This window comes from Cloeon dipterum, chromosome 2 (assembly GCF_949628265.1).
Source record: "Cloeon dipterum chromosome 2, ieCloDipt1.1, whole genome shotgun sequence".
Classification (NCBI taxonomy): domain Eukaryota; kingdom Metazoa; phylum Arthropoda; class Insecta; order Ephemeroptera; family Baetidae; genus Cloeon; species Cloeon dipterum.
The window spans coordinates 11,254,470-11,268,669 of NC_088787.1; the positions used below are offsets into that span (position 1 = coordinate 11,254,470).

The window sequence follows — 14,200 nt, forward strand, 5'->3', positions numbered from 1 at the left end:
GGTCTCTTATTTGACCTGTTGAAGGACAGGTATTTTCGGCTCCAAATGAAAATGCACGATTTCTCTACTCTCTTTTTATTCAATTATTACATACTTTAATTGATATATAATGTTAAGATGACTACCACAAAGAGGATTTTTTATCTTAAGAGTACACAAACAGTTATATAACATTTTTTGTACAAAAAGGGTTATTGGTAGTAATGCGTGTAAATAATTAGTCGTCAAAGGCGTTGGGAGCACAATTATTTTCCTCGTACTGACCGTCCAACATTTCGTGCCTCCGCGTCTTCTCGCACGCAATTCACTCCCAACCACCTTTCGCGGAGAATTCCAAGGGTGAATAAAACGTGTCTACAAACAGCCTCGCCTCGGCGCGCGCGGAGCAGCGGCAGGTTTCGGCCGGCGCGCTCGCCCCAACCGGCCGAGGCGGCGGTGCTTTACAACTCGACACCGAAAATGGTCACACACACAAACACTCAGCACTTTGAAGTAAAATGCGACAGTCACGAAAGAGTGATAAAAATGTGTGATTCGCATGGGGGTGAAATGAGCAAAATTTTGATTCGCTTATTTTTTCATAAGGAGAGTAAAAAAGGGTATTATTTGGCATAGCTTTTCGCACCCCTACAGGTCTACCGAAAGTGTGTGTGTGAGTTTTGCGTCTTAAATTACTTAAGATAAGTATATTCGTAATAATTGAGTTTCAAAATCGCAATCGTCGAGGAAAAGCAAGTGTATCAGTCAATTTAACGCGAATTTCCCTTGGTAAATATTTTATTAAGCGGCTAAAATTGCAACGTTGTAAATTATTAAAGTCCTCGTCTGCTTTTTCTTCTTCTTCTTCTTCTCTGTACATCGAATGGATTCTCGTGTTTGTGTGCATAGTCTCAATAAATCGCGCTACACGTATATATAATTATACATAAAACCAAGTATATATCTTTACATTTACATGACTCTTTTGCGTGTGTGTGTGCTACGTCCACTCTTATACAATTCAAAAATTAGTTCGACTCAAACTCGTGTGACTATTCAATGTGAGCTGCAGCAACATCTCGTCGTAAAGTGTAAAACTCTTCGCGCGCTTGAACACAAACGAAGTTGAATCATAAAAACTAGAGGACAAAATTTGGCAGTTCAGAGTGTACGTGTGTTTTTATGAAAGAGAAAATTGATCCGCTGGTTTGAGTATTCGCAAGTGTCCGAGAAACGGGATTGCTCCCATTCGCTGCCGAGCGATCGCGCGCGTTCCGCCGGCAGAAAATAAGACACTCGTCATTTTTATTTTTACTGAACAACATTTTTCCTCACAGTGAAAGCAACTGCCCTGGGTCCGTGTGTTTTAGTTACGTTTTGTTTTTTACACATTTGTACTGGAAATCAAAGAGACGTACGACACAGAAAATTCAACGCCTACAGCGATTTTTTACGATTCACGTTGTGTATCTCTCTTCGTGCGCGCGCGGAAGGGATCTCGGGCATTCTTTCTGAGGTTCTATACAAGAGATGAAAAAAGGTTAGCGATTAATTGTGAATGAGAGTGGGTTCTTCAACCCTTCGTGTTTAGCCGTAGAGGAGATTCATTCCCATCATCAAAAGTTGAAGATGCGTGTAAACCGCACTCGGGAATGTAAGCTTTTTGTATTTGTATACAACAAAATTGGTGTGTGTATAAAGACGAATCTAAAGTTATGTTTCAATATTATTGACGAAGAAAGTTGGTTTGTATCAAACGACAGTAGTAGTTGTTGTAGTGTTTCTCAATTTTGATTGTGCAATCAAACGATATTATTTTTTTTATTTGTTTATCTGATGGGTGTGTCCTGTGGTGTGGGGCTTGGTTATTAACAGCGACCGTTACAAAATTCACGCAACCTCAATTTTTTGCTCACCCTCTTTACTACGAATCCGCTCTCGAGCTACTCCTAAGTTAGTAGTTTTATTTCCGCGCAGAGATGAGCTGCCGTTTGCTTTTCTTCCTACATTTTAGTGTAAATCTCGTTGCCTCATTCCTCGGGTCATATTTTGGTCCACAAGTTCGCACATTTATAGCCACCATTTAAAATGGAACGCAAAATTCTTTGAATAACGTTTCTGCTCTAAGGACTCTCCTTCTTTTTTGTTACTTTTAATTATAATAATTATGCTTGCAATACAGCTATTGCGGCTGAGAAGCGACATTGAATTCTTTTAAAGGTAAACATTTAAGCCATAAAAAGTGGATGCTCTCTTCGTCTTGCATGTTAATTCTGAAAAAGGCAGTGATAATTATGCTGTAACTCTCCGGTTCAACTCTTCCTTAGCCCCATACTCGTTTTGCACTTCGCGCGTGTGATATAATATGTTTCAGTTTTTGGTTTTTGTTGCGTAAGTCTTATCAAAACCCATCATCTCCTCTCAATGTCAGCAATCGCGGTCTTAATTATCAACGCCAACGACGATAATATTCCTATTTTGGTTTGTATTCTTTTCAGACACGAGTCTGAGACATAAAATTTACATGAAATTTGTCAACATCATCCATCAGCTTTAGCTTGAATATCTCTGTTCGCGGTCCAGGTCTTTGTCGACTCGTCTCCAACACCCCCCACAATTAAAGTGTGTGTGTTCATGAAAATGGCATTTCCGCACGCGATACTATATTAAAAATACAGCAATATTAGTTCGTGGAACACGCCTTGTCCGACTCGAAAACATGTTCTCTCCGTGTTATTTCTCTTACTTAATTTAGAAGTCTGTGCTTTGGAGGCATAACTGTACGAACGGAAAAAACGAGTGAAGATGCGGCGTCTTCAATCGAGTGTGTCGAAACGGAAAAGCGAGCGATCTACATGGGCGGGGGCGGAGGCAGGATGGGGTCGACGGCCGATATCGCGGCCGGGTCCTGAGGGGTGGGCGGGGGCGTTTCTTGCGAGAAGTTGGGCGACGGTGTTTCGTCGCGCGGAGGTGGGATGATGTCGAGCGGAGGCGGGGGCGAGATGCGGCCCGGCGGCGGCAGCAGGTCGGGCGACTGCTGTCGCGGGGGCGACGAATGCACAGCTGCGGGGGGTGGTATCTCGAAGGCGGGCGACTCGACGCGGACCTGCGACGCGGCCGAGATGTCGTAGGTTGGCGACGGCGTCTCCTGGCGCAGCCCGACCACCACGGGGGCCGGAATCTCGAACGCTGGCGGTGGGATTTCGATCTCTGGAGACTCGGGTGGGATCGGGAAGTGCTCAGGCTGCATGTACAGTGGCACCACGTCCGGCTCCGGCTGAACGGGACTCTTGTGGGCCGCGGCCGTCGCGTTCTCGGGCGTCGGGCTTCGCAGGCTGGGCAGCGGAGGCGACGCCTTCTGCGGAGGAGTGATCTCCGAGCACGGTGACGACGACGACGACTCCTCCTGCAACTGCGGCGGCGGCGAAACCTTGCCCAGGGAGGTTGGGCTCTCCTGCCGAGGAGGAGGCAGTTCCTGCAAGGGCGAGGGGCTCTCCTGCCGCTGGGGTGACTGCGGCGGCGAGATGTCGTCCTTGAGCGACGGCAGGCGTGCTGGTGGCGAGTACTGGCGCTCGAAGCCCAACGGGCTCTCAGCCTTGGGTGCCGGCGGCGAGTTGAAAGACTGCAGAACCGGAGACTCGGGTGGCGTGGGAGTCTTGGCCTTCTGCGGCGGCGACGGTGATCTCGTGGTGAAGTCCAGAACAGGTGACACGGTGCCCAGCAAGGGCGGCGATTGACGTTTAATGAGATCCGGAGACTCGACCCGGGGTGGGGTGGGGGTCTTGGTCTTCATCGGCGAGCTCAGCTCCCTAACAAACTGTTCCAACAAGTCCGGAGACTCTATTCGAGGTGGCGTCGGAGTCTTAAACTTCAGCGGGGGCGACTCTAACCGAGGCGGAGTCGGCGTTTTCGCGTGCAAGGGCGGCGACTCTACTCTAGGCGGCGTCGGGGTCTTGAGCTTCAATGGCGGAGGTGAGGGCGACTTCTGCTTCAGCGGTGGAGACTCCATCCTTGGAGGGGTTGGAGACTTCTGCAGCAAAGGTGGGGACTCAACCCGTGGCGGTGTTGGCGCCTTGATATTCAATTCTGGACTTTCCACTCTTGGAGGGGTCGGCGTCTTCGTTTTCATCACCGGACTCTCCATTCTCGGGGGAGTGGGTGTTTTCGTTTTCAACTCCGGTGACTCGACCCTCGGAGGAGTTGGGGTTTTTAGCTTCAAAGGTGGCGATTCCACTCTTGGTGGAGTTGGAGTCTTGATTTTCAGTGGCGGGGTTGGCTCCCGAATCGGAGGAGACGCTATTCTGGGTGGCGTAGGCGTTTTCGTCTTAACGGGCAGCGGAGGGGGTGACTCCGCTTTCGGTGGTGTGCTCACCTTGTGCACCACTGGTGACGTGATTTCTTTAGGCGACAGCGGACTTTGCTGCTTGGTGGTCACTTCAACTGGCGTGAAATCCAGTGGGGAAGTCTGCTGCGGCGGAGTAGGGGTTTTTGTCTTCGCCGGAAGAGGTGGCGGCGGAGAGTCTTCTCTCGGGGGAGACACCACCGCGGTGACAGGGGAAACTTGCGTTACTACTGGTGAAACAGCGGTTGGCGACGTCATCATCGGAGGAGACATGTAAGCCGGTGGCGAAATAACCTTCGGCAGCGGCGCTGCTTGCGGCGAAGGTGTCTCGTCCATGTAACGCGGCGAAGAAGCGGTCGAAGATTTGCTCCTGCCGGAAATGATTTCTTCAGGCGTCCTCTGACGGAGATCTTGAGTCATTATCGACGTGTATGGTTTTGGCACCGAATACGGGTGGAACGTTTTGGTGGTTGGCAACTCTCGCGGAGGGGACGTCTTCGGAGGTAGAACGGGAGGTGTCGCGGTGAAGGTCGGCGAGGCCGGTTTGTTGATTAGTTCCGGCGGAGTCATCTCCCTGGTGGGAGGCGTGGGCGAACGTTTCGAGGATGAGCTTGATCCCAGGGGAGTGGTTGCGTGCTCCGTCGGAGTCTTTTTCGTGAGGGGATCAACAGGTGCAGAGCCACCCTGCAGAGGTGACTTCTGAATGGGTGTGGCTGCATTTTTGAGGGGCAGCGACTCAACCTTGGGCTGATTCAATTTGCCCCTTGAAGGAAGGGTCTCCTGGATGACAGGTTCTGGATAGCGGGTGAGGGTTGGAGCCTCGTGCATCGGTTGGTCCGTGAATTTGTCCTGGCCTGGCTTCTTCAAGATGCCGGAGCTGGAGGGTGTCACCTTCGGCTCGACGGCCGAAACCTCAATAGGGCTCTCGACCTTAGAGGACGACTTGGACTTTTTGGCGCCCTTGGATGACTCGATCTTGGCCAGCGGATTCTCGTGGACCGACGGCATCTCGCGCGTCGGCGTTCGTGAGGTGCCGGCGCGCGGAGACGCGGGTTTGGACGAGGTTTGGAGTGCTGTCGACGGAGGCTCAGAACCTGCCGGAGGAGGAGGTGAGAAGACGCATCCCACGGCCCAGCAGCCACAACAGCCGAGGGGAGGCGCCTCCTCATCTCACTCTAACCGCGGCTTGTAGCTCGTCTTCCAGATCTCGGCGAAAGCGACGGCCGAGTGGAAGCGGTGGAAGATGCACAAAGGCAGAGTCACGCGCTGCACGATAGCCCAGGCGAGGAAGCCGTAGAAATCGAGCTGAAATGCAGAAAACAGATTTTAAAATATTGAATTTGGTTACAAACCGAATTTAGTGAGTTATTTTTTTTAATTTATTACCTGCACGGGATTGTTGCTGACCTTCTGCACTTCAAACGTGTAAATAACCCACATGGTGATGTTGCAAATAAGCAAGAAGGTGACCACCTGGCGGCCTGGCTTGGTCCTTTCATGCTCAGGCAGATGTACACGGCGCCTTGAAACGTCGGCGATGAAGAGCAGTTGGAAAACGACCTGTTGATTATTTATTTAAAATTTTGTTTCAATCAGAAAAATAAATACAAACCTCAATCACGACCAGAATGCCAGTGACCATGACTAGGAGGTTGGGCTCGTGCGTGAATGCAGACAATGAGCCAGCAATCACCGAGAACACCGCGTAGATGAACAGACCGAAAGCAGAAACACGCAGCAGTATGTCGTTCAGGATGTTGGTCACATCGGTGTGGAATTTCAAGCTTCGAATTCTGCAATCGAAATATATTTTTAGCGTGCTGAATGATTTTTTTTTTTAAATTTTATAAGTGATGATAAAAAGAGAAAAGGAACAATATGGAGGAAAATTAATTAAAAAAATTATTTGACAATTTTTCTTTAATTTTTAAATCCTTTGAATAATTAAGTTTAATATTGCAGAAAACTTGTGAATAAATTATATTAAATTCATATTTTTGGTTGAATTAAAAATTAAAATTCACTCACCGGCAGAAGCCTATGAAAATGGCCAGCAACGCCAAAGAGAGGACCACACAATGTGACACATCAGCCAGATAGATGGCGAGCAGTCCCAAATCTTTGTGCTGCACGAGTACAAAGAAGAGGATCAAACAGATAAGCGAGCCGACCAGGAGAAGCAGGCCGAAGAACAGGCCCTTGCTCGCTCCAACGCAGTCGACGCGACCGTTTTCGATCCTCCGCACGGGCACCATGGCCACTGGGGCCATCAATCCTTCTTCTTCGTCGGACAAGTATCTGCGAGTGACAGTTACATTGATTAAGAGAGGTTCGACTTGAAATTCATCTCCAGCCTCACCTTGGATGGCGTCCAATGCGAGACCACATGACGTAGATAACTGCAGCGCCGATCAAGCTGTACTCGATGATGAAGGGGTACAGGTAGGGGGCCGAGTCTTGCACAATGGTGCCCATGATGTTGATGCGGCCGCACGTGTAGTTTGACGGTTGGATGTAGTCGGAGGCGTTTCTGTCGACTGAAAAATAATCATTACGGTTAATTTCAAATGAAATAAGGTTTAACAAATTAAAATACTCACTCGACATTAATCCCTCAGTCTCGAGGAAGCTGAACTGCGTGGTGGTGGAGGGGATGATTGTGCTCTCCTCGGTGGAGGCTGTCGAGCCCTCCTCAGGGTCAAACTGCTTGGCCGCAGTCATGTACAGGTCGTTGAAGAAGTTCTTGATGTGGCCGATGTACTCGGGCGTCTCGCCGCGGCGCTTAGCCATCAGTCGCTGTCCCTCGAGGATCATGAAGTCCTCAGAGACGCCGCCCTCGCCGTTGCGTGACCTCCAGGCGGACACCTCCTTCAGCGACTCGAGCACCAGCGTGCGGATCCACACGCAGATGTTGGTGGCCACGATGTGCATCAGGCCGAAACGGGAAATCACCTTGAAGCGGTGGATGTTGAGCTGCAGGGCAAATTTCGTGACATATAATTAGTAAATGATGATTGGAACATCGGTGTGGGTGTCTATCTATAATTCGCCTTTATTCCATTTAAAAAGCGCTTTGCTCTGCAATTTTCCACTTTAAAGTACTTTAATAGCAAGTCAGCAAGGGAATTCCGTTGCAATGTTGAAACTTCCCACTTGAATAGCGCCATTTCCTGCGGCTGACACTGACCGAGTAAAAATGGATCTGTCACCAGGGAGGAATATAAGCCCGTCGCTGTGCGCGAGCAGGGCAATTTGCTCGTGTTTAACGATGACGTAAATTTTGCGGATCCCTCTCGCATCCATAGCAAATTGTATGTAATGGCTTATCGACGGACGCGTAAGTCCGGACTTTGCGTGGCGCGTGGCGGCCGCGTTTTTATTTTTTTTTTCGCCCTGAACGAAATGGATTTTAGGCGGCGGCGACGTTTCGCTCACACAGCACACGCTGGTGCGCACACGCGTGCGTACGCTCGCTGGAGTGGCGAATAAACAGAGAATGACAATAATGGGGCTTTCGAGGACGGTGCAGACTCACTCTCGAGTTCATGAAGATGAAGTACATTTGCATGAAAGTGAAGATCATCTGGAGAACCGGGTTGGCGCCCCTCAGCACCGAGTAGCAGTCCGAGTGCACCGGAATCTCAAACCAGGAGCCGAACTCGAGGCCGTTGTAGATCATGGTGCCCAGGCCGAAAGCTGAAATCACACGTTTACGTTTCATCAGAAGGGTGCTAAATTGACAATAGGACTGTCCACTGGTTTCTACAGGAAATTTAAGGAACAAAATTACAAACTAAAAATTTTCCTCGCTTTTCTAGGTTTTTGTAATGATTATCAATCTTCATTAAATGAAAAAAATATCATCACTGCTTTAATTTAAAAATTCTATCCCTGAGTGTGAGCCTCTAAACTTGCACACTAGAAGAAAATTGTTTCATCGTTTGGAAAATCAACAATCTTGCTGTTTTTTCTCATTGTCAGAAAGAAACTGGACGGAAAAAATGCCATCGCATATCAGAGAGATTGACAATTCAATACACTGGCCACCAATGTAGTTTTACTGACACAACACAATTTTACGAGCATATCTGGCTCATCACTTTTACGACAAACCCTTTTTTATTTCGCTTTTATCAGCCGATTTCAGGAGGAAACTTTTATGGGGTGCGCCGCAGCCTCCGTTTTTGCCCGAGCCGAGATTCTTGGAGCAAAAACGCGCGCGCCTAAGTGCTTAAGTGGTGATTCTGATGCAGCCGCACATACAATGAGACTTTATATATGCGTCGATTTACGCATTGCCAAGCCATCTGCCTTGTTAATGTTTTGTTTGGGCGCTGCTCCCCGATTATCAACACTGTCTCGTTAATTCGAACGCTGAGTGAGCTCCATTTGCGCTCGAACCACTTGCTGCGTGCAGCCGTAAAATTTTAAAACACACGCGCATAGTTTTATTTTACGCAAGCTGGACACATTTATTATTTTACGGTTGAACGGAATTTTTATAGTCAACTCGTGAAAGGTTCACAAAATGATATTTGTAATTTTGTTCGTGCGTTTATTGTTATTGTTTTTTAACTGGCAATGGCCGTTTGTATTTGTCTTTTTTAATTTCATGATCTATATCAAATCTAGCGTTGTGAACTTATGACACAGTCATGCTAGTCGGGGTTTGACGGATTTTAAGACTATTCAGACGGTTTTAGCAGATTTTCAAAAATAAAAATTATTTTTAGAATGGTTCAAACCGCTTAAAATTGCATGATTCATCCCGTTACGATTTGGGATTTTTGAAAAAAATTCATTGACATGGTAATTTCCATCATATCTTTTTCATCTACATAAGTAAAATTTATTGTGAATTAAATCTGAATACATTTTTGTGTTAAGTGAAACAAATTTATTGTATTTTTGCTTAAAATAAAATATCGGATTTTCTACTATTTTTAAAACTGTTCAGAAATAATTTTAAACAATTTAAAAAAATGGCTTTAAATGTAAAAATCCTGATTAAAAATACTAAGTTACGCTGATATAATTTTTCTCCGGTGGGTTTTTGAAATTAAAAATATTTCCGGCTTTTGTTCAGGGGAGGCGTTCTGGCACCACGATTGCGCGGCCGATGTGCCGAGTACGTTGTTGCAAAGCCCTCGAGGAACGCACAGCTCGGCCGATTGGTCTGGCTCCGCGAAGCAGCGCGTCTTCCCGGGGCAATTTTCGAGCACACAGTCTCGGACAGATTTATTACAAAATCGATGCGCGGTCGGCCGATTTTTGCCCTCTCTCTGGCTGAATTCATTAAAACTCAACAGCCGTGCAGCATCAATTGGAGTAGGTCGGCGGCGCTGTGTGTGTAGCTGCTGGTTGTGCACCGCAGCGGGCAAGCACTTGGGCCGAGCGCGACGCATTTATAGCATTCCCGGTATGGTGTGCCGATCCCAGTGCGTTGGCATGGCGACCGAGCGGGTGGATGTGCGGTCGCCATGGCGACCGGAGGGTGCAAGTCTCGGCATCAGGGTGTATCGACCCGCGCGCGGCCGAGCTCGCTCGCTCACGCCCTTATCCAGCATCCGTCGCCGCCAACTTGCTCTCTCGCTCGCAGGGACGTGCACCAAACCAAAACAAACATGCCGCTGACCACACCATACGCGCCTCCCGACGCCGATAAATTTATATCGAACGGTTTAATTTAGAAAAAACCCGGGAATTTTCTGTTAAATTTCGTTCAGACAATTTGGCACGACCCCGACATCATTGGCCTGGCAATTTGTGAGCCGCGCGAGTCGCGAGCCCACCTGGCTGCTGCTCTGCTTGCTTGCTTGGCCCGCAGCAACAACTTGCAAAGCAGCATCCCTTAATACCCGTGTAGGGCTGCTTTTTATTATCTTCCCTTCCGTTGCGCCTCCCTCAAGGAGCAGAGGCAATCATTCAGCCTTTTTTAATACTTCATACATGAAAGAGCCACCACCTCTCTCTCTCTCTCTCGCTCGTGTATGCGTGCGTGCGACTTTGAAAGCGTGCAGCCAGCCACTCCGACGAGCATGTTTCAAATTGCCGAGATAAATTGATGTGTTAAAATGCTGGTGGCTCGAGCAGTGCACGCACTCTGTGGACGCACTTTCGACTCCAACGAGCAAAGGACCGTTTGCTCTGCCTTTGACGCGGAATTAAAAGAAAAAATATTGATTTTGCAAGCGGTAAAGAAACAGGGCAAACTCTTGAACTTCAACATTTAATATTTAGAGGGAGAGTAGAAAGTAGAAGCCAGTTGGTATTTTATATTGCCTTTTCGAAAAGTCCTTTTATAAAATGTGAATAATTTTGTTCAAACAGCCCAATTTTGTTAAATCTTTCTTTTCAATCTCAGCCGTTATTCATCAAAATCTTTGCCCTAAATGGTTTATTTTTTAAACCGAATTGTTCACAAACAAAATCCAATATGTATGCAACCTGCACGACACCTGTGTACCCACAGGTTGCCTAACTGATTTATAAAGTGCTGTTTTCTTGGCAATTTCTCGGATGTCAAATTATTTTCCCCGTCGAGATGGCAGTAACAAATCTAGCCAGAGCAGTAACATAAAAAGAAATTGAGTCGTAAGCCATTCTAGAAATAAATAAAAGCCGAGCAGCTGGTTGAGAGCAGTGGGGTTGAAAGGGTACAAATCGCGTGTTGGCCTGTGATCAATCTGATTGTGCTGAGAAAACGATTTCAACCCTGCTCCCTCCCACAGGCAGGTGAGTAGAAGTTAGCAAAGTGCGTAATTAATTCGTCTCGGCGCATATTTCCGCGAGAGCAGGCCCCTTCAACAAAGGAGCAAGCAAATGAAGTCGAGAACAAAAGCGGGGCGTGCGTGCCAATTACTGGATTTCTTGCTGAAAATTCACATATGAGTGGGTTCTCAGGGCTTGAATAATATCGAGCGAGGCGCAGAGCCCGTGTGGGGCTGTTTGTCAACAAATTAGGGTTGCCAGTGACGAGACCTCGATGCCGGTGGGGAGCTGCTCGCTTTGTTAAGCCATTCCAGGGTTCACAGGCCTATTTCACGCTCTCTTGGCCTTCTGAGGGCCGCTCTCTGAGTGAGCAACTCTCCGTGTGCGACACCTGTAATTACCACTGGGGCCGAAATGTTTGTACAGGCGTTTGATGATCTCACTGGTAGTAATTTATGATTAATCTTGAAGCTTAATAACGGCCCTCAACACCTGGAATAATTTTTCTTCTCTCAGTGAATCTCGTTTCGCGAAAACAAAGTGGCCACAGTGGAAATTACTGCTCGCCGGGCGGGCGGAGACTTGATAATTTAATATACCTCCCGGCAAAGCTAATTTTACTTCGCGCACGGTCGTGTGTAATGTGTGTTGCTTTTTCAGGCGAGGGGAAGCGGCCCTCGCGGAATAAAGGCGGCGTCCCTTCATCTCGAGAACACGTACAAAAGAGAGGAGCCGGTTGTTTTCCCAGAGAAAAGGGAAAAAAGTGCAGCCGTGTTTGGACGAAAACAGGCAGCACGCCTGAGAATAATAGCACGCGAGTGGATTTTAGCGCTGGCGTTTTTGTTCTTCCCAGAGCAGAGGCAAAGGTAAAAAAAATAAACGCCATACATTTCAGGCAAAAAGCTGCACGTCACTGAAAATGAATGGAGCAAGCAAGGGTGTCTCGGCTTTCGTTTTCAGCAGCCCAAACACCGTTCAAAAAAATAACGAGCGCTGCAATTAGAGAGAGTAACCCAGTTTTTAATTGTCCTAGAACTGCTGTGCTGGTGCTGAATAGGCAGAATGCAGTGTCGTCCCAGAGATGAAAGAACGAGAGAACGCTTGCCATTCTTGCGGGGAGGCTCAATCAGGCTGACACCCGATTCATTTATCACGCGGCGTACAAAAACGTTGTTTTCAGTGCCCTTTGAGGGACATGGACGGCGCAAAAAATTTCTTTTGCGTTTAGAAAAAAAATATTCAATTATTTTTATAGAAATAAATACGATAAATTATACATTGAACAAATACTTGCTCTGCAATCGTTTAGAAATTTCTCATTTAAAATGTTTTATTTTCCTGTTTATCCTCTTAGAATTTATTTTTGTATGTCAATAAAAATAGGTAAACCAGGGATTTCAATTAAAATTTATTAAAAATATATCTAAATGTTAACTCTTTGAAAGAAGCTTTTCATTAAAAAAAGATTATTTTGAGGCAAATTTCGTCACTTGTTTCCTCTTTTTATTTTATTCAGCAATAAGAAAAGCCGAACGTTTACAACGATCGCTGATTCTAAATTAACAACAGCTAATATTGTGTGGTATTCATTTTGTTCCGGGGTTAAATTACTACTAATGAGGCCTGAGGGGAAGAAACAGCTGCTTTACAGTTTGAGAGCGTGATATTTAATTGTTTCCTCTGCACTAAATCCTGAATTAATCCGTACTGTGCTTAGTAATTCGTTAATTTTAGACTTCATAAATGTTAATGTTGTGCTGTCAGCTCGATAAACAAAAGAAATAATTTTGAAGTGGCACTCGTGGCACTACTTACCGATGGCACCAACGCGCAGGAAGAAGGAGCCGTGTCCATTGTCGCTCTCAGAGGTCTTCCTCTTGCGCGGCTTCTCGAGCAGGTCGTGGCTGCTTCCCTTTTCCTGCAGGGGGCTGGTGGCCCCGCCGGTCTCATTACCCGAGTCGACGCCTTCCTTGCCCTCCTTGCCGAACTGGCCCTGCAACATCGCGACGAATTCAATTTGCATTCCCCCTTTCGTTCGCGCTTCGGCACACACACAGCACACATAGCAGTTATTTATGTACAAATCAAAAGGGAATTAAATTTTCTGGGGCTGCGGAGCAGTAGTTACTGAAGCTGACTAAAACAGAGACAAAATGCCATGCCATGCTAGGATTTTGTCCAAAAACGGAGAGGAGTTGAATTTTTATTTATATATAAGCCATTCCGTTTGTGGACAAAAGCAGCTAAAACTGTAGCACATAAATTTCGTGTTCATGCATTATGCAGGCGAGGGCCAATTTCGAAAACTGCGCGGCAGAAATTGTTGTTGCTCGACGGGACGGGTTTCGTGTGGTGCCCCCCGCGTATGCATAATTGAATGCAGAGGCAGAGGGCACAGGATGGCGATGATGATGATGCGGTGTGAGAGACCGACCGCCAAAGAGCCAATTCGGCCGTGCAAACATCGTTTTCTCTCGTTCCTAATGCTCGGCAAATATTTTCGGGCTGCAGCACGCGCGCGCCTCTTATCAATAATACACGCGCCATGCAGTTTTGATAGCACTAGAGAAGGAGTAGAGAAAGAGAAGAAGAAACAGGAGCACAGGCAGAGCGAGGACCAATGAGGAAATCTCGTGTTGCTCTGGTGCAAGTTGCTGCTACGAAATATTCATTGATTCCCTGGGTCACGTACTCTACAAATATTTAAATTCTATTTAATGCAAATACTAAAGGACATGAACGTTGAAAAATTATACTTTTTCGTAGTGTTGGAATTTTTTGAATCGGCCTTAGAGAAAGTGGTCAGAAATTGTGACGTCACCACTGCTGAGGGTGGCAAAGAAAAGGATGCGAAGATTTTAACAGTGACTTTTGGCCAGCTTTTGTCAGAATTTCATTAATGAATTAATTCCAGTGCCTAACGAACTTTTAATTTCTAGATTTTGTAGAAAATATATTTTTTCGACATTCATGACCTTTAAAATTGATCGGTAAATGCCAAAGAGGCACCGATCGTTATCATCGATTTGGTTTAACAAAACTACCCCTTCCTCTAAAGTCTAAACCCAATTAACAGTCACAAATTGTCTGCTTCAAAATGTCAAAGGGTGGCAAACACATAGAGGGATGAGAGAAGAAAGTGTGCGTGTCGCGACTAATTAATTACTA

General features: G+C 46.7%; 2 protein-coding genes across 8 annotated transcripts in view; both read right to left on the reverse strand.

Moving 5' to 3' along the window:
- Positions 1–59: 59 nt before the first annotated feature.
- LOC135934949 (uncharacterized) lies at positions 60–5,329 on the reverse strand. Its single transcript, XM_065476938.1, has one exon. The coding sequence runs from the start codon at positions 5,327–5,329 to the stop codon at positions 2,831–2,833; it is 2,499 nt and encodes an 832-aa protein (XP_065333010.1). The 3' UTR covers positions 60–2,830.
- Positions 5,330–5,491: 162 nt separating this feature from the next.
- Positions 5,492–14,200, reverse strand: part of LOC135934953 (proton channel OtopLc-like) — a 62,255-nt gene continuing 53,546 nt past the window's right edge. For all 7 annotated transcript variants that reach the window (XM_065476949.1, XM_065476948.1, XM_065476946.1 and 4 more), the window contains 8 exons: positions 12,848–13,025; positions 7,857–8,017; positions 6,922–7,294; positions 6,681–6,858; positions 6,350–6,619; positions 5,934–6,114; positions 5,708–5,881; positions 5,492–5,626 (listed from right to left, as the gene is read on the reverse strand). In XM_065476949.1, coding sequence (XP_065333021.1) covers positions 5,492–5,626; positions 5,708–5,881; positions 5,934–6,114; positions 6,350–6,619; positions 6,681–6,858; positions 6,922–7,294; positions 7,857–8,017; positions 12,848–13,025 — 1,650 coding nt within the window. The remainder of the gene's footprint in view (positions 5,627–5,707; positions 5,882–5,933; positions 6,115–6,349; positions 6,620–6,680; positions 6,859–6,921; positions 7,295–7,856; positions 8,018–12,847; positions 13,026–14,200) is intronic.